General features: G+C 44.8%; 1 protein-coding gene across 1 annotated transcript in view; it reads left to right on the top strand.

Moving 5' to 3' along the window:
- Positions 1–3,061: 3,061 nt before the first annotated feature.
- Positions 3,062–25,068, top strand: part of PPARGC1B (PPARG coactivator 1 beta) — a 99,322-nt gene continuing 77,315 nt past the window's right edge. Inside the window, exon 1 of the mRNA XM_079964779.1 lies at positions 3,062–3,216. Within this exon, the coding sequence (XP_079820905.1) occupies positions 3,133–3,216 (84 nt within the window). The 5' untranslated portion in view covers positions 3,062–3,132. The remainder of the gene's footprint in view (positions 3,217–25,068) is intronic.

Below are 25,068 nucleotides of genomic sequence, written 5' to 3'. Positions count from 1 at the left end.
AATAAAAACAAACACCTGCTCAATTAATTATGTTTTCCTGTACCTGTGGTGGATTCTCCTTTACCACCACCACTTTTCGTGCAGGAGTAAATATGAGCCAGCATTCTTTCCCTTCCTTGGGGAGGTTGGCCTGGAAACAAGACCTATGGGCCACTGGAATAAAGAGTGAATAAAGCTGGGTGCACCCGGGAGTGAGAACAGGAAGAAGTCCCAAGAATTTAAATGTGACTATCTCCAGATTAAGTGAGTGTAGCATTGCAGTCCTAGAGAGGTCTTGGTCAAAGAGAGATCTGAATCGGCTGAAGTCTCTCAGCTGCTATCCTATGCTAGTTCACATAGCTGCCCGGACGGTGATGAGGACCCATGACAGAGCCTTCTCAGTGGTGGTTTCCTGTTTGTGGAATGCCTTCCCTGGTCAGATGCATCTGCCTCCCTCATGGTTAGCATTACTGCAGGATTTTAAAACATTCCTTTTCACACAAGCATTTTGTGGCTAATACTGTTCCTAGTAACCTTAAAAGTATTAGCTCAGAGGGTATGCAACTATTTTTAAAATATTTTAAATTGTTTTTAGTATTATTATTTTTTTAAAAAAACCAGGTTATTATTTTGTTTTTAATGGTGTTGTTTACTACTTTGTTGTTTGCTGCCCTTAGCTCCTATGGGGAGAAGGGAAGGGAAAAATATAAGAAATAAATAATGATATAGCATTGAGTAGTATAGCTCAGTTCTGAGGCTACTGAAATGCCATATTCCAGGACAAGGCCGGGGAGAAGGTAGATGCAGGTCTCCTGTTAGATCTCTGAGTGATTTGCTGTACATCAGTAAGCGTTTCCAACTCTTAGTTGTCCAAGAGCAAGGAAAAACCCTTTCCTCCTAAATTAGGCTACAAATATGAATGGACTTGGATGAAAGGACTGTGAGCGCAAAAGAGGCAGATGCATCAGGCAAGTGGCCCACCTAGTCCAGCATCCTGTTCTCACAGTGGCCAACCAGACACCTATGGAAAACCCATAAGCAGCACCAAGCGAAAGAACACTCTTGCCTCCTGCAGTTTCCAGCAGCTGTATTCAGAAGCATACTGCTTCCAACAGCAGAGATGGGAGCCACTGCTATAACCTCCATGAAGTTTAATCCTCTTTTAAAATCGCCCAACTTGGTGGCCACCCACCACTGCCTTTAGTCAGAGTGAATTCTAAAGTTCAACTACAGGCAACCCCCGCATATTGGTGGAGAGGTTGGAAGCCCACCTCGTCCTGCCCCCTTTCCCGGCCACTTCTGGATTGCAGCGATGCATGCCTGCTGAACAAGTGTAAAATGGTTGTTGCCTGTATGTTCTTTTGTCTGTCCTGAATCTCCCAACTTTCAATTTCATTGGATGCCCATGAGTTCTAATGTTATGAGACAGATTTCTTTTCTTTATCAACTTTCTCCACGCCACGTCTATCATGTTGCCTTGGTTCAATTTTGTTTCTGTAAACAAATCTGTAAGGTTTAGAGGCACTCAGTTGTTTGTTTTTAATTCTAAATCTATGTCTTTTGCACCTGGCTCTGGCTGATAGATCCTGGAGTTCTAGAACAAAACAAAACAAAACAAAACATATCAGACAAGCTTGAAACCTGTCGATCCCTGGTCCAGGACATTCAAATTACATGTTTTGCACCGTTCAGTGGAGTGGCTGCTGGCTGGCTGCACGTATGATTTCTCTCTCTCTTTGACCATTGTGTTCTCTTTTCATGTTCTTGTCTAACATATTGATTGAGAGGAGCGAATGACAGCTGCTGTGCAAATTCCACACCTAAGAACCACAATGTGTCAGATCGGCAAGCCTTTCAAAAGGAGTTAGCAGGCCGGGAAGTGGGGTGGGTGGGCAGAAGGCATTGTGCTGAGGTAATGGGAGAGTCTGTAGAGCAGCATTACCTGCAGATTTAGCTTTCACATCAACTTCGAGAACAATGTGCCCAGCAGGTCTACCCAAATGTTCCATTTCCCCATGAACATGGAGCTCTTCTGTTCATACCGCACAGCAAGCCGGCTAATATCACACCTGATTGCTTTTGACTTACCCTGAGTAACAGATGCTTGCTCCTGTCCAAGTGAGCGAACCCCCACTTGGAAGAGTAGATTGGTTGGTTTAGCTCCCACATCTCTGGTGCGTAGGTGGGGATTACTACCTCATCTGGGGGGGGGGGGGGCTGGCAAGGGGTTGCAAGAACCAAGCAAAGGCTTTAATATTTGAATGTGCATGCTGAGCCGACCTGTTCAGCCAAAGTGAAGGAAATGTTGACGAAAAAGAACCTCAAACTGCCAAAGCGCCATTAACGTAGTTATACAGCATAGCATTATTTCTGCCCCCTTATTTCTGTCAAGTCAAAAGGGGGAGGGGGATGCCAAAGGAAGTCCTTGAGAAGGGGCAGCACTTTAAAAGCCGCACACTGAATGAGCCTGAAGGGGAAACTGAGGTAAAAGGGCGGGGGGGTGTTCTCCTCCTCGAGTTTCTCTCCGCGCCAATTACAGCTGTACTCTGGAATACACGAAGCAGTAAGAAACGGGAGCGAGTTTTCTTTGGTGGTGGGGAGCATGCGCAGAATTCCCCCCCCCCCTCCAGCAACAGGTAACCACCACAAGCTCCGGATCAGGTAGCATGATTCGTGGTTTAAGCCCCGCCACGTCTCCTTTTAGAAGTGAGGGCTGAGGGAAGAAGGATATAGAAATGAAGACCCCCCCCACACCCCCCGCCACCGACCAAAATGTAAACGGAAAGGCCTTCGCTGCTTAATGCTTAATACAGGTCACGGGGGGCGAAGAGCCTTTTAAGCGAGCTCAACGCACCGCCTCACTTGCGCGCGCGTCTCTGGGCCCGGAAAGCGCGGGCCGCGCGAACCCTTCCTCCCTCTCGGCGTCTCTCCCAGAACGAAGCCCGCCAAAGCGGCGGCGGCGGCGGCCGCTCCCCTCCTCTTCCTGCGCCGCGCCTCCGCCGAAGCCCAACCCAGGCGAGCCTCCCGCTGCCGGGGCTCCTCCCAGTCCCAACCGGCGGGCTCCAGGCCCCGCCCCGCCGCCCGGCTCCTGACTGCTGCTCGTGGTGGCTGTTGCCGCATGCTGTTTCGTGCCGTTGCCGGAGGAGCTGGAAGATGGCGGAGCCGGGGCCGGACTGCAGCGCGCTTCTGGACGAAGAGCTCTCCTCCTTCGTCTTCAACTATCTCACCGACAGCCAGGTACGGGCTCCGGGCGCTGCAGCCCAGCCTCCTCCAGGCGCATGCCCGCCCGCCCGGCACCTCTGGTTCTCGCAGGCTCCGAACAGGGGCAGCGGGGGCTCCCGTGCACGGCGGGGACGGGGACCGGGGGGCGCTGAGTCTGGAGCGGAGGGAGACTGGGGTCTCGGCGTGCAGGGACCCCAGAGCCACCGTGCACCGGCATCTGCCCCCCCCCCAGGAATGCCGTGTAAATGGGACTCAGATCTGTTATATGTCGAGGAATCGCGGGGGGGGGGGTATGGATCCCGGATCTGTCATGCACCACGAAATATGGGGGGTGCGGGACCCAGACCCGTCATGTACTGGGGAGCTCGGAACGCAAGGATTTCCGTTCTGACATGCACTTGTGTTTGGGGCTCACAAGGACGCCGCATCCCCTCTGCATAGAATTTAGGGCTCCGGGAAGGAACCGGTGTGTGTGTGTGTGTGTTTGCGCGCGCGCTCAGACCCAACTTGGAAGCCTGGGGCATAAGACCCCACAGAACAGCCGTGCCCAGGAGTGGGGAGGCGGGCGGGAGAAGCATTATTATAGTCTACTTAGATCTACGAGGCACCTTGCATATTTCAGTGAGCGGGAAGTGCGTGTGTGTAAGGACTTTTGATTTCTCTGTAGCGGATCCCTTCCTTGTTCCTCTTCATGCCCCGACAGCGGAAAATGGAAGAGAGCTAGATGCACGGCTGTTCTGACAGATTCCAGGGCGCGGAGCCTGGATCTGTGCGGCTCTATGAGCCGGGATTCCTCCAGACACCAGACAGAATGGAGGAGCGTGGGGAGGGAGCTTGCATGCTTGTGCAGACGGAGCACAGCCCCGGCTGAGTAGCAAAAGCAGCCGACTGCCCTGGAGGCCGGCGTGTGCTGCTCCTCTCCATGCAGCACTTACAGAGGATCCGGCGGAAGGAAGACGTAGTGTGTTCCTACGGCGAAGCTTCGGTTGCGGGTAGCCCACCCCAACCCCCGCTTATTGCTGGGGAACGAGCAGAAGAAACTCGAGTAGCCCGAACACTTTTCAGCACCACTCGCACGTGGACTAGTGGGTCACGCTGCTCTGCCGCTGCCCCAGATAACAAGCGAGCTGCCTTGCTTTTGCAGCGTCTCCCGGTTGGAGCTGCAGAGCCTCTCTCCCCTCTCCGCAAAATAAAAATAAAGAATCTGCCTACAATTCTCTCTTCGGGGTTATCTTTTTCTCCTGGATGTTGTTAGGATGAGAGAGGTTGGGGTGCAATGGACGGGACAGTAAATAGAGCCGTTATTCTTCCCAGTGTGTATTTAATTCACACCCCCCTCTTCCTCCAGGCATTCCTCCACTCTGGAAACGCGGCTGTTGCTTTCCTCCCCTTTCTACAATGTATGAAGGCAGGACTGGCAGCAGTTCAGCTTGACTGTGGGGCAGCTGGAATAAATGGGTGCTGGATTCCCCCCACCCCCACTCGTCGCGGTGTCCTAGAGATTTTCTGGTGGGAGCTCTAATTTCTTGGTTGTGCGCGTGAGTCATGCGGGCTGCTCGCTATATACCTGCAGCTTTGGAGAGGGGGCGAGAGAAGAAGCGCGCGCGCGCGCTGGAATGGAGGGGGGGTCTGAGTTGCTACAAATAAGCAACTTTGCAGATCTCTCTCTCTTTGGACTGGGCTACATGTTAAAATCAGATTAAGGGTTTCTTGGCAGCCGTCGGCTGATCACGAGCGGGTGCCTGCTGGAAAGGCAGCCGGCTGCATTCTTTTCCATGGGGAGGAGTGAGTGGGGGACTGTGGAGCCGATATGCTGCGATATGCATCTCTCAACCCAGGAGCCTGTTGCAATCGCAAAGAGTTTTCCATGGTTACGATTCCAGTACCTCCCGTTGCCCTCCCGTTTTTCGTTTTGCTCTCTCCTCATAAACAGAGATTACTAAACGGCTTTGATTTGGGACATGGCACATTCCTCCCCCACTCCCTTGAGTTTATTCATTTACTTGCTTCTAGGAGAACAGAGCGAAGTCTGCTGTGTTTGGGCTCCAAACAAGCAGCGGTGCCCTGCTCTCGATCATCCTGATTTGTCCCTAGCGTCTTGTGTGTTTATGTGCCAGACAGAACTAGGCTGGACCTGCTCCAGCCCAGACTCGTGTAGTCTGAGCACCTCCGTTCCAGAGCCAGTGCTAGAGCTTACCGGTTTGTCATGGGACATGTTGGCAAGGGGAATTTTTCAGAGAATCAAGTAGGAGATGCTGACAGCTTGTTTAAAGAACTAAGGGCAGAATATTTTGTAAGCAGGGTATGTCTGCTCCACCACAACCGTGCAAAAAATTATTTATGGGATGTTGGGGGGGGTGGATTAGGAAACTCTGCTGGATCAATAAAACACTTGTTTGCTTTTGAGAGGAGTGGGGAAGAAACCTTTGGGATAAAAGTATTATGGGGAGTGTATCAAATACTCTGGTTGCCTTTCTATATATTTCTCCATATTGAAAAAGCAGAAACTAAAGTATTGCCTACTTTGTGGGGGTCAGGAGAAGTGAGACATCTTGCCTCATAAAAAATATTTACAAATGTAATTGGAGGGAGGCATGCCCTTGTGTATTGGGCATGAATAGACACGCGAGTGAAAATGTCCAGAAATATCTTCACCAACTCTGTTGTGTGAGCAGCTATCCATACATAGGCAGCATTGTTGCTAATATATGATATAGAAATTGATTACATTCATAATACTTGTGGTGGGCTGATCTTTGCTTGCTGCTGTTAGTCCCACTGTATTGGTTGGAAGTGCATTAATCTTTGGATTACACTTTCTCCTCTGCATGTGTGTGAGGGTTAAAGTCTGGAGTAAATCAGAGTGGCATGTGATTGCCCTGAAAAGGAAAAAGTTGTAAGTGTGCTTTGTACTTCTACCTTAACCTCTGATGAAACAGCAGTGAAGGCTCCAGCCTTGGCTTCTGTCACATGCTTCTTTTGTAACTATAAGCGGGAGGTGGTTCCTAGGCTTGCCTCTGACGTCTCTCCCCATTACTACTCTACAGTGCTAGCCTCTTCTTACAGCTGGGCTGCTGAGTTCTCAATGAAATCTGAAAGCTGATTCTGCAAAGCCCCCTATGTTCCAGCACAGGATCAGATTATTCTTAAGAGGCTAAAATGTCAGGAGGCTATGGGATAATGAATATTATCCATTTCTTTCAGAGACCCTGAAGGATTTCAGCTTTTGTCATCATATATTATGGAGAACCCCCTTCCCCCTTCCTCTCTTTGCAGCAGCATTGCAGAAATTCGTGTCATGATGCTATGAATTTCATAGTACAGGTGAACCAGAGCCCGGTCCAAGCACAAGTAAAGGCATCTTGAGAAAAAGGTGCAATGAAATGTTAACCTGATTTGCCTTGGTTTTATATTCACATTGATAGCTGTTATGTATTGAGGGAAATGATGTTTCACAAAATGACTGCATTGCAACAGATAGAGATTAAAGGCCTTTTCTTCTGCAGTCTGATTTTTCATCAAAATGGAGTTATTGTGCAGCAGTATGAAATGTATGATTTATGTGCAAGGCAGCATGATGCATTCTGAGCTACTCATTTCAAGTTTGTGGCCATTGTTGTTAATTCACCAGGCATTGGAAGGTATCAGGAATTACTAGCATATACTTTTCTGCCTCTGTAGAAGAGCAAGAAAGCAGTTCGACTTTTCTGTTTTTCATTTGTTGAAGGAAAAATAACCATCATGATAACACAGGCCGCTGGCTTCAAGCTTCCCGGGGCAATATTTCCTCTTGATTTTCTCAGCATCTTGTTAACAGCTCAATTAATTAATGGTTGGAGATGCAAACAGTTATTGACCAAAACAAAATGGTTTGTCTTCTTTCAGACACATGCATACTTCCATCTATTTCATAGATCTGCATAATGATCCTTTTGGCTGACAAGAGCTATTGCTTCGAATGCCCGTTTCTCTACCCATTAAATAGGGCAAAAGCATGGGTATTGTTTTCCTTGACAGTATAAGGGAGATGTTTCTTGGTATAACAACATGCAAGTGTCCATTGAGTACCTGGCCAGCACACTCTGTTTGAAGAGGTGAACTCTATATTTTGCCCTGCTGTGCTTCCACTGTCTTGTGAACCTCAGTGGCGTAATGGAGAGAAGAGGAGTGGTAGGATAGTTCTCACCTGATTCAAGTTTTACAGTCTTGAATGGGCATTTGGTGAAGCCATCATACCACTTCCTCAGGGGTGCGCAAACGCTGCACAGACTTGTTCACACCAACATTTGTGACCAACATACATGACCCTGGTCATTTGTGGGTGATGATGGTAGCCTTGTTTGTTTTTGTTGTTTGCATGTTTATTTCACATGGAAATGATAAGCTTCTTTTTTATTAACACTGCTTTATTTGCTTTGGCAAGTGTCATCAATGGATTGAAACAGAAAGTTGAATTATATAGTCAGAAGAATTGTGCATTTAGAGTCCTTTCTAGACTGTAGCACTTTAGATTGCAGGCAGTGGGTCGCATATTTGAATATCCCTCATTCCAAAAATGCTCTGCCTGCAAAAAAAAAAGAAAAAGAAAAAAAAGCTGGCATGTCAATGTTTTCTCATAGCCTTCTCCCTGACAAACTAACTTTGGACAAAGTGGGGAACTTTCCATCCTCACTTGCATTCTGAAATGGTATAATGAACCACATGAGCCTTTTGAGTGGCCTAAGGAAACAATTCTACACAGATTTACATAGAAGTGTATTCTTGTGCAATCAAAGGGATTTGTTTCCAATTGTATGTGTGTGGGCTTTGAGTGTATGGCAGAAATCATGTTGATATGGGAAGGCAAGAGGTTAGGATACATAATCTCTGGAAATAAAAATTTTTTGTGTGGCATTATATTGTAAGTGAAACTTGATTTAAATTGCTTTTCCAGTGTAGATCCCACTCAAAGAGGTGTGAATTTAGTGCCAGACAGCTGTGTAGACTGGACTCCCGGCTTATTCACAGTGTAGGCAGCAGCCAGGAGTAGTTTTTCACCATAGACACAGCCATTCCAGACCTTTCTGAACCATGATTCCCCAGAGGAATAATACTGGGTAGTTTTAATGGAGTTTTTGCTCCTAGACCTTTCTGCTGAGAGAAAAGCACCAAATATGGCACATAGTCCAGATAGCTTTTGGCTAAGAGCTGATTGACACAGATGACATATTTATAGTCTGGAGTATGCAACTACAGTGACTGACAGTTTCATAGACTCATAGATCCAGAAGCATATCGTATGTAACTTCTTGAAATCTGGACAGTGATGCACGCAGTTGTACTTGACTGCCTGCATTAGTGTCTATCAACTGGCAACTATTCTCTAGGGAGTCACAGACACATTGACTTAGAAACCAATACATGGGGCTGCATAGGGGGAAAGCGAAGCACAAGGCACATTCACATAAGGTAGCTGGCCACAGACAACAGCTCTGGAGTGGGGAAAATCCACCTGCATGTTTTTGATTCTGTGGCTTTAATCCACACAGTGGCAACTCTCCTATAGCACTTAAATTCCTTGTGTTTGCCTGGAAGAATAGGGTGGTTTTTCTGGCAGTTGTGGGTGTGCGGAGAAGCATTCTAAGCTACTCAAAATGTCAGCCAACCAGCCAGTTCCAGAGTTGGCTCATGGCACTGCTGTTTGTGGCAGACATTCATGGCAATGAATGGCTTTTCCCTTATTCTTGGCAAACTGGGTTCTCTACGGAATATGTGACACCTGCTTGAAGGGACTGTTGGGGGTATGGTGTAGTGCTGCTAACACTGAGGAGGATCCATTAGTTCTTCTGCAGCTTTATAAACAGGTGATTCTGAGTACAGTATTTTCCATTGCCAAAACACACCACTTCCAAGATTGTATTGAGCCAATCCCATCTTAATATTTTCGTACAAGTAGTTGATTTTCAGCAGTCATCTCACGAACTCATACATGTCGACTACATATGTCAGAGCGGGTCATCGGAGATGAAAGGGGCATTGAATATTTGGCCCAGGAGTGAATAAAGTTGATCATGAACATTGCGTTACTCAAGGCCTAAAGTTTCTTTCAATTCACCTTCATATTGTCACAAGAGTAGGGCCCGGATGTGTTTATTCATGTGATGCACAGCTGTCTACCCTTTCATAGGTCCCTTTATTTCATGATTTAGTGTATTTCTAAACATAGACCAGTTTTTTTCCACATGCTTTAGATGATGGAGGAATAGGTAAGAAGCAAGAGGAGTCGGAGGCTATGTTGTGCAAAGGCCTTGTTACTGTGTTGCAGAATCATGATATATTTGGCAGAATCCCAGACTACATTTTAATGAATGCTCTGTAAATTTAAGATAGGAGTGCTTGTATTTCTCTAAAGTAGGGCCTCCAGATCTATTTGACCTTTGGATGCAATTGGACTGTCAACTCTCTCCAGTTATCATGACCAGTGATGATGGGTGTTGTAGCTCTGCAACATCTGGAGGGTCACAGAGTAGCTACCCCAGCTCCAAAGCCAGTTGCAGATCTTCACTCTATTTTAGTGAAAGTCTACTACTTTCCACGTACTGGGTTGGGAAGCTGAAGGAGCTGAGCATGCTCTCAAAACTGCTGTACCAAACCATTGTTAAGAGATGCATGAAGTAAGAGGTGGTGTGTAGTAGGAGGATTTGTCAGCTCCCTGTGTATTATATTGGGAAGAGGTAAAGCACTGACAATGTTGAAATGATATCTCTCCTACATTCCTGTTGAGACTGGACAGTGCTATGTGTTTTTATTTTGGTGCTCAGGGGAGCAATAAAAGATGGCTTAACGTAAAATATGAGCCTCCAGCCTTGGCAGTAAGATGAGTGGAGGGCCATTTTCTTTTAATTAAGATATTTTTCCATTTCCTCCTTATCCCCCCACCCACCATGTTGCCTCTGAAAATTATGAATGTGCTGCCTGCAGTTCAGCCAATGAGCAGCCTGGGAAAGGAGACTTTCTTGCAAGTAAACCCCCTAGGTTAGACAATTCAGATCCTCTTTCAGATTGTGTGTGTGAGAGAGATGTACTGGTACTGCTACTTCACCTTTCTTTGTTGTGAAGCTTCATTCCTAAGCCTGTTCACTAAAAAGCAAATCCCATTGAAATCAGTTGGACCTATGTCTGAGTAAACATAATCAGGAACAGAGTACAAGAGTTCAGAATTGTAGTTATGTAGGACTGAGGATCCATTGGGAAACTGCCATTAATAGCAAAATGAAAGAATTACGCTAGGAGTGGATTATGTTGCATGGAGTAAAATTGTATTTACTTCAGGTAAATACAATGGTACCTTGGTTCTCAAACTTAATCCGTTCTGGAAGTCCATTCCAAAACCAAAGCGTTCCAAAACCAAGGCGTGCTTCCCCATAGAAAGTAATGCAAAACGGATTAATCCGTTCCAGACTTTTAAAAACAACCAATTTAACATGAATTTTACTATCTAACAAGGCCATTGAGCTATAAAACGAAAGCAGTAATCAATGTACTGTACTATAAAATAAATAAGACAGTATTGTAAGGTAAAGGTAAAGGTACCCCTGCCCGTACGGGCCAGTCTTGACAGACTCTGGGGTTGTGCGCCCATCTCACTTAAGAGGCCAGGGGCCAGCGCTGTCCGGAGACACTTCCGGGTCACGTGGCCAGCGTGACATCGCTGCTCTGGCGAGCCAGAGCCGCACACGGAAACGCCGTTTACCTTCCCGCTGGTAAGCGGTCCCTATTTATCTACTTGCACCCGGAGGTGCTTTCGAACTGCTAGGTTGGCAGGCGCTGGGACCGAGCAGCGGGAGCGCACCCCGCCGCAGGGATTCGAACCGCCGACCTTTCGATCGGCAAGTCCTAGGCGCTGAGGCTTTAACCCACAGCGCCACCTGCGTCCCTATAAGACAGTATTGTAGATGATGACAATTTAAATTAATTTTTTTCTTACCTGCACCGATGATAGTCATTGTTTGGATGGGAGGCTTTTATCCATTTCTGCAGTCACACAATCAATCAATCAATCAATCAATCAGTAGCTTAACTGGGTTCCACACAGTCATAAAAACAAATTAACTGAAAAAGCCTCAAAAGCACAAAAGAAATAGCAAAAACAAAAGCACCAAACTTAATCCATTCTGGAAGTCTGTTTGACTTTCGAAATGTTCAAAAACCAAGGCGCAGCTTCTGATTGGTGTAGACACCCCGGAAACAATAGCCAACAGCCTCATTGGATGTTCAGCTTCCGAAAAACGTTTGAAAACCGGAACACACACTTCCGGGTTTTCGGTGTTTGGGAACCAAGGCATTTGAGAACCAAGGTACCACTGTACGCACAAGTTCAAGCTAGGCAGGCTCTCAAGGTGGCCTTGTGTCTCTGCCACCAAGGGCACCCTTTTTACTTGCCAACCGTCAAAGGTGTTTCTTATCAGGTACCCTTTTGAAGTCTCTGGGACTATATGCAAGTATGTGAGAGAGTGTGCTATTGTTGACCAAAAAATATACTTGCCAGGGAGAGGTAACCACTACTGAACTCATGTTGCTTCCTTCTGGGTAAACATGCCAGAGGGGATTGGGCTGTAAAGCCCTGAAGGGCACCTTCAAATATTTTGCTGATATGTACGGAGCCTCCAGGAAATGTCTGGTTGCCATTATTGTCTCTGTGTGATTAAGAAAGGATTGTAACTTTTTGTATAACAGCTCCCCTTCTGTCTAGTGAATCCCTTTGCACTGGAGTAACGATGGTTTGTGAGAATTCATTTCTTGTTTTCTCCTTTTTTGAAATATTTTTCTTGGTTGTTTTTTTAATAGGATAAATAAATACATAAGCAGAGGAAGTTATCTGTTCAATAAAATATGATGATACAATTGTATCACACCATTATCCTTCCCTCACTCAGCAAGCAAACATTCTAATTAATTCAAGTGGGCCCCCACAGATAAAATGAGGCATCCAATGCATTTCATCAAATTGTTTCTTTTCAGTGACCATCATCTAGCTTTCAGTGCCCAGGCCAAGAGGAAAGCCAAACAAACACATGACCAAAAAAACAATTGGAGATGTTTTTGTAACTATATATATATATAAACTGGAAGTGAATTTTCTAAATATTTTCCCCTGTTAACTCAAGTAACATAACTCAAGTAAATGGTTAAAAATACCTGGACCCCCAACATCGTAATAACAACAACTAGATAGACTGCCCTCCCGCCTCCACAATTCTACCCTTGTAACTTGCTTCTGCCACATACCACCATTGCTCCAGCAAGAGGACTTAGAACTAATACCTGAGAACTAATACCATTTTGACTGTACAGTAAGTGGCCTAGATACACTTTAAAATATATAGGGGAAAATTATAGGTATGCATGAAGTCTCAAAATTAGCCCCCAAATCTTATCAGAGCAGTGTGGGTGGAGAAGGTGAAGGGTCATTCTTCCCTTGTCCTATGGTATCTAGCAGTGCCTCATTTCAGCAAGTGGATTGCCTCCATGTGCATCATATAAGCATCCAGGTGAGGTTGTCTTAACTTCTAATCCAGCCCAACTAGAATGGCGTGAAAGCCATAAACAATGGAGCAACAGTTAGACATGTAGTAACATAGCAGGATATAAGGAAAAGAGCTGCTGTAAGCTACCACAGAGGATAAAACTCCCTTCTGAGAGACAGACAGAGACCAACTGGTTGCATCAAACAGTAGATGATACTGGACTGGATGGACCACTGGGACTAACAATATACGAAAGTTTCATATATTCTTGATTATGCTTTTAAATGTGGAGTTAAATGTGGTTAACACCAGAAATTCCATGGGAGAATAAAATAGCTCCATGAATTGGCCTTCAGCTGGGCCCCTTTCTGTTGATCAAGAGAGATTTCAGCTGCAACTAGGCTAAATTTCAAATTTTATCTTTTTCTGGGTGGCAGCTGTTGATTCTCTGGAATTCAAGCTATTCACAGTGAAAGGGAAAGGGAAACAGAACCTCCAGCCACGCTGGAAACTTACTAGGTGAATGTACTCTAGGCATGAGGACAGATTCCTTTTGGTTAATCATTGTGGTCTTGATTAGCTGACTTGCCAAGGGCAAATGATCACTTCTATAGGACGGCTGAAGTCACCTGCCTAGGCAAAAGTCACTTACAGTGCCCTTTCATGGCTCCTATTCATTTCAGTGGGGCTTGTGCAGGAGAACTGTCTGGTGGATTATGCCCTAGGAGAACAACTGTGGAAGGTCTTTCCATGAACTGGTTGGAATGTGTCGCCTTTTCTTTATGCACAGCTTAATCCTGTGCTGCCAATCTCAGTACACCACTACCAGCATTTACAAAAGAAAGAAAGAAAGAAAGAAATTTAAGATATTAATAGTCAGATAACAAAGTGCCAGATTAACTATCCTGGTCCTCAGAGGCTTTCGCACGGCACTGCCATTCTTCACTGACCACAGTTATTGCAAGGAGGTGGAGATGATCGGTAGGTTATTTTGTGTGAAATCATTTGCAGCTTCCCTGTCAAACTCAGCACATGGGAATTGCTCTGTGAAGTAACAGAGACCCCAGGGGTAGTGTTGCAGGGTGTTCCCAACTGCCTGCACTTGACAGAAAATGAGCCACCACAGACTCTGCCAACTATGGCTTCAGACAACAGATTCAAATCCCAAAGAATGGACTGCAGGGTTTCTTGTCTGATGGAGTGGTTGGTGAAACCACTCCTAGCTTTTGACTCTAAATGATATCCTGGGCACAGTGATAAGCTCTGAAGCATCTCAAGTCCGTAAATGTAAATGATTAATGGAGACTGAAATCCATCAATGAATGCATACTTCTTTCCTGTCTTCCCCCCTGCTGCCACTGCCCCAACCACAGGGACATGCTAGATATTTTAAGAAACACAAAGCTGATTGGCAGTTGCCCCTCTGGCTTATTTGTTTTAAAACATTCCAGTGATGGAGATTCCTTTTCTCCTCAGCAGAATTGGTGCCAACACACATTCAACTGCTGTGGCATCTATACAAGCAGGCTGAGATTTGGTGTCAGAATCAGAAAATGAACTTTGTATTTTCTTATACAGTAGATAAGTTTCTGAGTATTTGCAGGTGGGCAGAAGTTAGATCACTGGGAGACTTGCAGCAGAACGACAAGAGTTTCCAACATAGTAGCAACTACAACATGACTTTCCCTTGCTGAAATGAAGAAAACTAACTGGGGGGTGAGGGTGGGGGACATGTATGTGGAAGGGCTGTGTGCCTAGTCAGTTCTGGCACTGAAAACCGATTCCTGGACTCTGAATGTTCTTAGAGGCACCCTCTTCTTTATTTCTAATTATATGTCTTTTGCATGTGACTCTGGATCTACTAAAAACAAAATAGATCTAACAGTCATGAAGTCAGCCTACCCTTATTCTAAGCTATCTCTTACTTTCAGTCAGCAGTAAACAATCTGGCCAGTCAGGTGAATGATGTAGTGCCTGGTACAGGTATCTGTATTGGTCCTCAAAAAAGCAACATCTGAAGAGTTCTATCTTGGGGCTGCAAGAACATTAATGCCACGTCCAAGTCAATACAAGACTATCAGGTTTCAGAAAGCTAACATACAGGTGTGTCTGGAACTGCAAGAAAACCACTTATTTTTCAACTTCACTCCCCTTTCCCCTCCCAAAGTGTGGCTTAGAGATGGGATGATCGCTGGCTGGAGAATCCATTTCTGAAGTGGGTTTAGCAAAGAAGAAGCTGGTGAAACAAGAGTGTGAACGAGGGTTTTTGGCTAACATCCAAGCCAGCTTGGATGGACTTTGTCCCATTTCAGAATCTGAATAAATAAGCAACCACCAAGGTAGAAGTGGATGGTTGACTGTGAGTTGATTGGATTTCTTCTCTGCTAGCAGTTCTTGTGGTATAAATGCTAGGAAGTGGCACCACTTATCTAAGTTAGTGATAACACGCAGGAGACATTAGTGTTGATTCACCTGCGCCCCACCCCTTTTGCAAACCTTAGCAGTATATTGATTTCATTATGTGCTGTATTTATATTTCATTTAATGTTGGGGCATATGATGGAATGATGGTGGGACAGGTATGCACATTGAAAGCTAGCCAACTGCTCATCTATAAGGATGTAAAAAAAGCCCTGCTGGATAAGACCAAAGGCCTATCTAGTCCAGCATCCTGCTTCCCTAGTGGTCAACCTTTGAAAAGCCCACAAGCAAGGCATGAGTGCAAAAGCCTTCTTTCCATGTAGCTCCCCAATAATTTGGGTATTCAGAGATATGGTGCTTCTGTTCCATCTGTTCCATCATGACTAGTCCCCATTAGAAACCTCACCCTCTATGAATTTCTAATCCCCCTTTAAAAAGCCATCTAAGTAGGTGGCAATCACCACATATTGGAGAAGTGAATTCTGTTGTTTATCTGTTATGAACGGTTTGTTTGCAGTGGAGTCTTTCCTAGTGGCAGCCATGGTTTAAATTATTATGGGTGGTTGAGACAACAGCCGCACCACCATCAGTGCATTAGAACAGAGGATAAGACTGTTTTATTTATAAGGAAAACTGTTTCCATGCTTGTAGAAGAATAGGAATGCCCTGAAGCAATTTGAGTATCACCCGGAAAGGTCTAAAAGGAAGCTTATCAAACATTCCGACTGATTCCTTGTGGTTTAGCTTTCTCCTCTGTCTGCATGTATTACAATAAATTATTCATTACTGTTCCCCTTCCCCTTCAGTCCATTCCTTGTTCAGGTATGTTTGGAGACTTGAACTGAAAGCATCTTCATCTGTTCATTGCTCCTGCTTCCGGGACAAGGTTTTAGAGATGTTGGCGTCTCTCTTCCCAATAGCTGCTATGGATATACTTATTTCACTAGTGATATCATGTTTGAATTTAGTGTTGCCAGAGGGCTCTGCATTACCACAAATTGGTGTGTGTGCCTGAGAGGATCTGTTTACTCACACAGCAAGAGGCAGGGGCACACGGCATAGGCTGTCCAGTAAGCTAACTGCAGCTTCAGGTACACAGTCACTAACTCTCAATCTGATTATGGCATTTGTACCTGGATTCAGCTATTGTAGCTCCATCAGTGTTATGTTGCAGTATATTGGCTATTTGTTGGACACACACACACACACACACACACACAGAGAGAGAGAGAGAGAGACTGCTCACCAAACTGAGGAACTGGATTCAAGACCATTAGACTTGGAGGAGAACTGGATTAGATTTCCACCTCCATTATTAACTTGGTGTGCCACCAAAGGGCAAGCTGACTGCAATATTATTAATTTATCTAGGTAGCATGTAGTTACCCTATATTTGCAGCACAGGTTCACAGTATATGGGTTGATGTCAGTGATATTTGTATTCTCTCACTTGGAGGTCCATTAGGTGACCCCTGAATCAAGTATAGCCAGCCTTCTCCCTATGCCACAGATCTTCATAGTCTTTGCACTAGTCCCTTCAAACCATCTTTTTTCTTTTCTTTTTATGGTCTGGATTTCTCTAGGACACATCTTTCAGTTGTTTTGGCTTTCAATCCAAAACTCTTCTTCAATCAGCCCTTAAAAGCAAAGTTGCCATCTGGCTTTTATATTATACCACACATAATTTGAACAATGCTCATTTTGGTTTTTGACCCTTAAAGGCACATATTATATTAAAAAAACAAACACCTTTGCAGGATTTTGTTGGCATATCTCCTTTTGTCATCCAAGTGTCTCAGACACTTTGGTTTACCAGAGTGCACTACGATCCACCTTCACTTTAGAATCCCTGGCCTTGATTTACCTGGAATTGTTCTCTTTATTCTTTTTACCCTACACTGTTTAGCATTCAGAGATAGGACTGAAAGGAATATGATAATGAAACAAACTGTTAGAAAGGTGAAATGCAGTTCTGTGCAGCCCCCATCCTCCCAGAAAATCTACATGTATTTGGAGTCCCATAAGCAGCAGTTGCTTTTGTGAACATAAAAGAATCATGTTAAATAATACACATTGCACAACTCTGCCATGTGATTAAAAGCATCATGCCTTCTTGTGAGCAGGTTCTGTATTCAGCCAGGGTTGCAAAAGGAAGAGTAGTGGTGACACCTCAGAATGATGAATTCCAGGGTACACAGCAGGTGTGACATTTGGGGATGGGAGGAAAACAAGGCAAGGCGAGTGCCCTTCACTGCCCTGATATTTGGTACACCGAGTACATTAAGAATACATCCAGCTCATTTAATGGAGGGGAGGGAGGGAAATCTGCAGTTTGCCCTTTAAAAGCCTGCAATAGAAAGGCAAGCCAATGGGTGCTATTTCCATTAGTTAGGGATGGCTTCCCAAGGCTGCTTGTGGCCGTTACGTCCTTCAGCTGTTTGGCTGAATAGTTTAGTGGTAGCAGCAACTGAAAAAGGCCCTTAAAATGCCAAGGAAGGCATACATGTGAGTGAATGGAGAGTTCCTCTGCTGGTTGGTTGTGACACTGATTTTCGAGTTATTTGTACCCAGCAGCATCACATACCAGTACTGTTGAACTCATTGATGTGTTTGCAAAGCATGCAGCTGATTTCATGCAAATATGTATACACTCAAAGTCTGCAACAGGGCAGTATAAGCCCACATCCAGATTAAGAAGGTATGCGTGGAGGGGCTTCTCCATCAGTAACTGAAGCGGGTATGTTGACACTTGAAGTAGGAAGTGCATAACTCATGAAATGGGGAAAGATTCCTGAGTGATAATCATTAAAGTATTTGAAAACGCTTGTGTGGTTTCAGCTGTAGTCTTTCTCTTAGATAGCATTTCTGTTTGAAGAAATGGCATTTACCCAGTATCCAGAAGTGCCATATTTGTTGCTGGAAAAATGCAGTCGTTCCCACCCCCACCCCCATTCCTTCCTTAGTGAGCACATTGATTGTGATACAGATCATTGAGTGGAATATATGTTTGCAGGAGGGAAACAAGAACCTACCTGTGCAGTACCCAGCGTTTTGCTCTTCTGCCCCCCTCCCGATCTACATATAAGGTAGTAAAGCAGATGAGGAGGGAGGGAGGAGTGTCCCCTCCTGTGATTCATTTTATTCCCTTTGTTCCCTTGGGCCTAGCAGCAATTATTATTTTTTGGCAAAATACCTGTTATTCAACGTTCATGATGCATGTGGCATTTTTCTCATTTTTGTAATCTGTTGTGTTGATGACGACAACACGCTGTATGACTTTATTTTATTGTGTGGCAGATTTGGCCTTATGGAGTGTTCCTGTGCAATTTATTCCTGCAGTAGTTGAAGTAGGCACCAGATCTCTATGATAAGACAACCCACTGCACCAGGGTGAAACTCACTCTGACTTGCCCCATGTGCTCTCAGTTTTTGTCCAGAACCTGCTAACTAGCAATTCTCTCTCTCTCTCTCTCTCTCTCTCTCTCTCTCTCTCTCTCAACACACACACACACACACACACACACAGAGAGAGAGAGAGAGAGAGAGAGAGAGAGAGAGAGATACCCTCCTTTGTGGTTCAGATACTCTGGCTGAGGCTTTCCTGATTTAGACTCTGTTATTCAGCCAAGCTGCTTGAAGTGCGAGCTGATCGGTCTTGTGATTTGGTCTCTGGCTGACTGGAACGTGCACAGGATAAGGTTTGCTCTATATTTTCCACAGGGATGCAGAGGATCCCTTGGTTACTTGACTGTTTAGCTCTGTGGTTTTCCCGTTGTTGCCTTTTAAAGGCATCAGTCTGTTAATAAAGGAAAATATGCTCAGAGTTTTGATTCTGCATGTTCTTTTGGCCCCTTGTGGAGCATTCATTCTCTCTCCCTCTCTCTCTCTCTCTCTCTCTCTCTCACACACACACACAACCTCCTTCTTTCTTCCCCACCCCCCCAATAAAGTATTGCTACATCAGACGTATGAAGTTCTGCCTTTATGTTAAGATTCCTCAGTTGCTAGTTCTCCCATTTATTCATACCCAGCAGCATCACATACCAGTACTATTGAACTACGTCTATGTGTTTACAAAGTATGCAGCTGATTTCATGCAAATATGTACACACTCAAAGCCAATGAATGCTCAGAACTATCAGGAGAGTTATCCTATGGGAAGGCAGGTTGTACTTCTTTCTTTTGCTTGCTTGCATACTTGCTTTTTTGTGAGTGACATTTGTATTAGCTTTCCCCCAGGCTCTTCTCCTTACCCCCAGTGGTCCTGCACTGAGGAACAGACTGCCACAACTTTATTACCCTTATGATTCCAAAGCTTGAAAGTAAAATTGCTGTGGTACAAGCACTCTGTCCACCTGCAAATGAGGTTTTGTCCCCTTTTTCTTGTGAGCACATGTGAACAATCTAAAGTATTCCATATTTTAAAAAAAACATGAAGTTACAGGTTCTACTTTGTCCCAGACTTAGCCGTTTTTAATGCCAGGAACCAGGCTTGCAACATGAGGGGAAAAAAGATGGAAGTGCCCCCGCCCTGGACAGGTACAGAGTGTATTCCCCTCCCCAATGAGTAATTAGAGAGTATCTTCACCTAGCAGGAATTAAGGGGAAAGATTACCAGGCAAGAGGGTGGTATGTCTAGACAGACTGCAGTCCTGGCATCAAGATCTCCGGGTTTAAAAAAAACAAAAAACTTTGGGAATCATGAACTCTTAGATCCTGCTTTCCTATCTTTTTCTTTCTCCCTTTAGCACCTAGTGTTGACTGTGACAGACAAATGCTCGGAATGTACCACTTTTTTCTTATAGCCACCTGATCTCTGTCTGGTCATGGAGGCCTAGAAAGTAAGCCTCTGCAGCATTATTCCATGCCATCAGAACCCATCATGCGTACAATGCAATAAATAGGGCCATAAGCCTTTTACGAAGTCTATTTCCACTCTTGGATCCGGGATTTAATGCATGGCTGCTTAGAGAGGCTGAGGATTTCAGAGGTCAGTGGGGCTAATTGCAAGACTGAGAGCTGGTCAGGACAAGCAGGGCTGCAGGTTACCACACATACTAGAGAGGGAAACCAATCAGCAGAAGAACCAATTGAAGTTCATCGTGCAGGGATCTGGCATGACCATACAGAAAACAGGCATAACTATGTTGAATCATTTTGTTGTGCCAGTTGTGCTCTTCAGAGGATTATAAAGAGCATGGGCTTCGAGAGAAAGCCCAAGTGAAATCATGGCTTAGCTGGGTGCAGCAAATTATGTGTTGGTGAGGGACTGTGCCACTTTCTAAAGTTCTGCCTTGTGAGGACAAAGCAATGCAGCTTGGTGCCTGTCCTTCAGCAAGTATGTATGTAAACGTCTGTTTGATATGGGTTTGTGATTCTATTGATGGGGCCTTCCCATGGGCCTTTCTCCTTGTTTGGCTCCAGGTTGGCTTTCATCAGGGCTAATTCTGTTGTTTGATTTTCCTGTTTTGTCTGCCAGTAAAAATACACACACAACACACAACAATTCCTGATTTAAACCCTCATGTTGAGGATTCTGTTATCCTCTCTAAGACTCCAGATAGGCAGGTGGACATTAGGACTGGCGTATCATCATTATCTGTGTGGTGCCAAAAATCCATATGGGTGATTTACAGACTGTAAAAAAATACGTGGTCTTCCTTGTCCCGAGGTGCTTGTTCATCTGCCAGAGAAAACACAAATGGAAAGAACATGTAGAAGAGCAAATGGCTCAGCATCACTCATCCGGCTGGTTCCATGATGTTCATGGCGGCGAATTAAGGTGCAGCTGTGGTGGCCATTTTCCTGAGGGCAGGTCTCTGGTTTGTGGGGGAAAGGACTGCATGAAAAATACAAGCAAAACAAACAAAACCCTTGGTCCTGTATGAAACACAGCAGGTGGTTTAATTTCTTTTGGAAAGGAAAAGCATTTGCTGTCCTGAAGTAATACCTGAGGATTCTGTATCTTTAGGGCAGGGGAGAAGAACCTATGGTCCTCCAGATGTTGTCGGACAACGTCTCGCCACATCTCTGACTATTGGCCATGCTGTCTGGGGCTGTTGAGTCCAACAACATCTGGTGGACCACAGGTTTCTCAGCCTTATTTTAGAGGGAATTTCCTAGAGTGTATGGGCTATAAGAAACACTTTTCACTGTGTATACGCCAGCTGGGGCTGATCTCTGCTGAGACTTAGCTCAGTAGCTGCATTAAAACATTTTGCCTGTTATACACTGACTGATGGTTCCCTGTGCTGTGCTGCTTGTGCTTTCCCTCAGGGCACAAAGATCCTACATAGCCTCAGGGAAGGTAGAGAAGAGGCTGCCCCAACAGTCCTCTCAGGCCCTTGGCTCTTAATTTAGCCCAGTTGAATACTGAGGATGGCATATCTGCAGGTAGAATCTGAGTCCTGACAGTAAAACTAGCAGGGATGAGACTTTCACAGCCCAGCTGAGCTTCAAGTTCCTCCTCCGTGAGGACTTAAAAAAAATTTCTGAACTGTTTCCAGTGCGGGCAGTTTGATCTGAAATAGATTGGGAAGTAGATAACTCAATGTAGGCTCAGGTGACTCCCAGGCACCTTCCTTTTCCAATCCCTGCTCCTTTTGCTTACTTTCCTTGACAATCCTCTGTCGTCGTCTTATGAAGAAGTGATGATGTTGTCATGGTAACCAGTATGGCTTCAGTCTCGTGGTGCAGCTCCCATGCAAGACGCACTAGTAATCTAAAAATAATAAGGCCCCTGCTCATTTCTGTGAGAAGCTGATCTGGGTTTTGTTTTGAGACAGGAGGAGCAGATGTTTATAACTTGGGAAATGCCTTTACACCAAAAGAAAAAACGAAAGAAAGTTCTGTCAGTTCCAATGCTAGGGTTCATAGTTGGCTTTTTGCTCCCAACCTTGTCAGTGCTTTGAGGTGTCAACTTTACCTTGTGACGAAGTGGCAGGGAAAATACACTACTGTTCAGTGACAGTTTAGCAGCATTTCATCATCTTCGCTGAAGACATTGCCACCTATACAACGAAGCCCAAGAAAGCATACCATTCCTCTGGGGACGATTACAGTAGGAACCAGATTGAAAGCTGCTACACTCTACTGCATGGTGGAGTAAATGTAGGAAATACACAGTTCAGATGTGATGATGCATCAAGTTGCCCTCTGTCGCATAGGGCAACCTGCATAATGCTTGTTTTCTTTGCCACAGTGTCTGTGACTCTTGTACTGGGAATTTCAATACCCTCTCATAAGATGCAGACAGGTAGTGTAGAAATTTAAACACTGCCCCTCATTTTTATCTCCAGAGTGCCCGGTTTTGGGAGTAAATCTCAAGCAACTCCCCTAAAGTCTCTGGAATTTGCAGAAGTGAGGTCTTTCTTGCCTTCCATCCCACTTGCCAGACAATGTTCACTTCAGTGGCTTGCCAACTTTTCCGTTTAAGCGTGGGAAGCAAATGCTTTTAAAGACCTCTTTATCAAAGTGGAAGCAAAATTGTGTTTTCCATGGTGGCTTTCCTGAAAGCAATTAATCACATGACTTTGTTTTATCCTTCTTTCCCTCCTAGGGGTGCCATCTTTACCAGACTGCACCAGAGACTTTTATTATTATTTTCCTCTGAACATCTCTGAGGAAAACAGGTTGGCATTTTTAAAACTCAGTGCCAGGAGCAGTCTCTAAACTGGTAGGAAGATGGATCTGCATAACTGAGATAGGATATGAATTTTGGAGCTTTGTATTAGTGTCTTCGTGAGACTTCAACTTCCCTGACCCTGCAAGTCCTTTAATTTCAGGACACCTGAAAGCAAAACAGTGGATCTTTTGACTTGAGGGCATCTGCAGGTTCAGTCGAAGGAGCAACCCAATTCTGGGATCAAGGTGGAGAATCTCAGTGTTTTTTTTCCCAAATCCCTCCATCCTGGTTAATTTTTAGCTTGCTGTGTCAATTTTTTCTTACAGAAGGAAAGAGGTAGATTCTGGTCTCTTCTGCATTATTGTGTACTTTTCAACTGTAATTAAAGAGAAAGTGCAGTCTCATGTTTATAAAACTCTTTTTCTGCAAGCATGCAGTGCAAACACTTCTCATTCCTAAGAATTCTTTGGAATGGTAAGATTTGCAATAAGCTGAGTATACTTGGTTCGTCACTGTCTTTTTACCTCTTTGTGGTACATATGAATATGATTCTTCCACATTCTGGTTTGTGCTCATTTGAGGATTACCAAGGCAGCTCCGGGAGCCTGTTTAGACAACAGTTTTAGTACACATCCACCCCCTGCATGAAGCCTGGTAAATTCCTCTTTAATCACTTGGCAGGTTTGTTTGGTTGTCTGTATGTATAACAGTCTTTGATTTAGCATCTAAACTTTAAAAGTGTGGAATGGCACTGCAACATGTTCATAGCAAGGTTACATCGGTGTTACAATCCTCAGCTCAAGCACACAAAACCTGAGCTTCTGGTGGCGACTGCTCTCTGCTTTTGGAAGAGGAATAGGCACACAACCTGCCAACTCACAGCTTCTCATCTACTTGTAATTCCACTAACTGGGGTATTTTCTTCAACTTGCTTTATGAGAAGTACTAGTTTTCCTGGGATGCCTGTAGAAGTACATTCTGCAGGGCCCCTTTTCCTTCTCTTTCCTGGCTTCAGTAAATATCAAAGGGCATCCCTTTTTCATCTTCTTCTGTTTACTTTCCTACTTCCATCCTACTCACCTCCACTGGCCTCTGCCTTATTCCGAGTCAGGCCATTGGTGCATCTAGCTCACCACTGCCTACACTGGCTGGTAGCAGCTCTCCAGGATTTGAGACAAGGGGCCCTCCCAGCTATACCTGGAGATGCTAAGGATTGAACCAGAAACATCTTGCAGGCAAAGCAGATGCTCTGCTATTGAGGTGCAGCTCTTCTGCTTCTCTTTTTCTCCACCAAGTGTTGATTAATCTTGAGCCTCACTATGCCCAACAGGGTTGGGCAGGCTGCAGCCCTTGGCCTAATTCCATGGGACTGGCAAAGTGGGGCAGATGGGTGGAAACATAGGTAGCAGAGAGAAGGAGAGGGGTGGTGGTGTCCTGCCCATCTCTGACACGTGGCCTTGACAGATTACCTTCCAATGGAATTCAGCACCAGAGAGAGAAATGTTCCCCCCCCCACCTGACAAGCAGCATCTGACAAAGCTGTGTTTTCCACACACAGCACAGTCCTAAACCCATTTAGCCAGAAGTGAGTTCTACCAATTTCAATGAGATTTCTTCCCATGTAAGGATTGCAATGCTGAAAGTATAGGAGTTCTGTCTGGTCATGATGCCACTAGATGTTCCAGAGGAAGAATTTCCCAATTTTGAAACACACAAACACGCCTTTGTTATAGTAATATGAGAAAAGCCACCATGCTTTATAGAAAAAGGTTGAGAAGAAAAGTATAACTAAAGGTGTAAATGAATAATTTCCTTAGGGAAGGAAGTGCATATTATATGTGAGCATGAGATCTGCCACTTGGAAACATTGTACTATGATACCTGCAAGCTGAGAATGTAAGCACACCACCTTTACACCATTAAAACATCAGGCACACCATGTCTCATTTTAGCAAAGCTATCTGCAAAATATATATGTGGAAGTATTTGTATTTATGCAAAAGTGTATATGGTCGAATTTAAGGGTGTGCTAATGAACATTTTTCCTGTAGAAAGACGTGTGCCCACAGATTTGCATGCAGCAGCGTGTATGCACATTTCTCCGTTTCTGTGTGTAGTAACGTTCTTGGACGTTGCCAGTAAGAGTTAGCAGCATGATTTAATGGACAGTTTTGGGAATCGGTTCCAATTCCATCTTCAATCTGACATTGTAATTGGTGCCACCTGCTTTCTTTCTCATTCTCCTTCTATTATTCAGCAGTGCAACAGGGAGGGAAGGGCGTGGGTGATTCTCGCAGGTCTATGGAATAAAGCGTG

This window comes from Podarcis cretensis (genome assembly GCF_951804945.1).
Source record: "Podarcis cretensis genome assembly, chromosome: 2".
Lineage (NCBI taxonomy): Eukaryota > Metazoa > Chordata > Lepidosauria > Squamata > Lacertidae > Podarcis > Podarcis cretensis.
The sequence above is the reverse complement of the archived record's forward strand: the minus strand, read 5'-3'. Positions and strand labels throughout refer to the sequence as shown.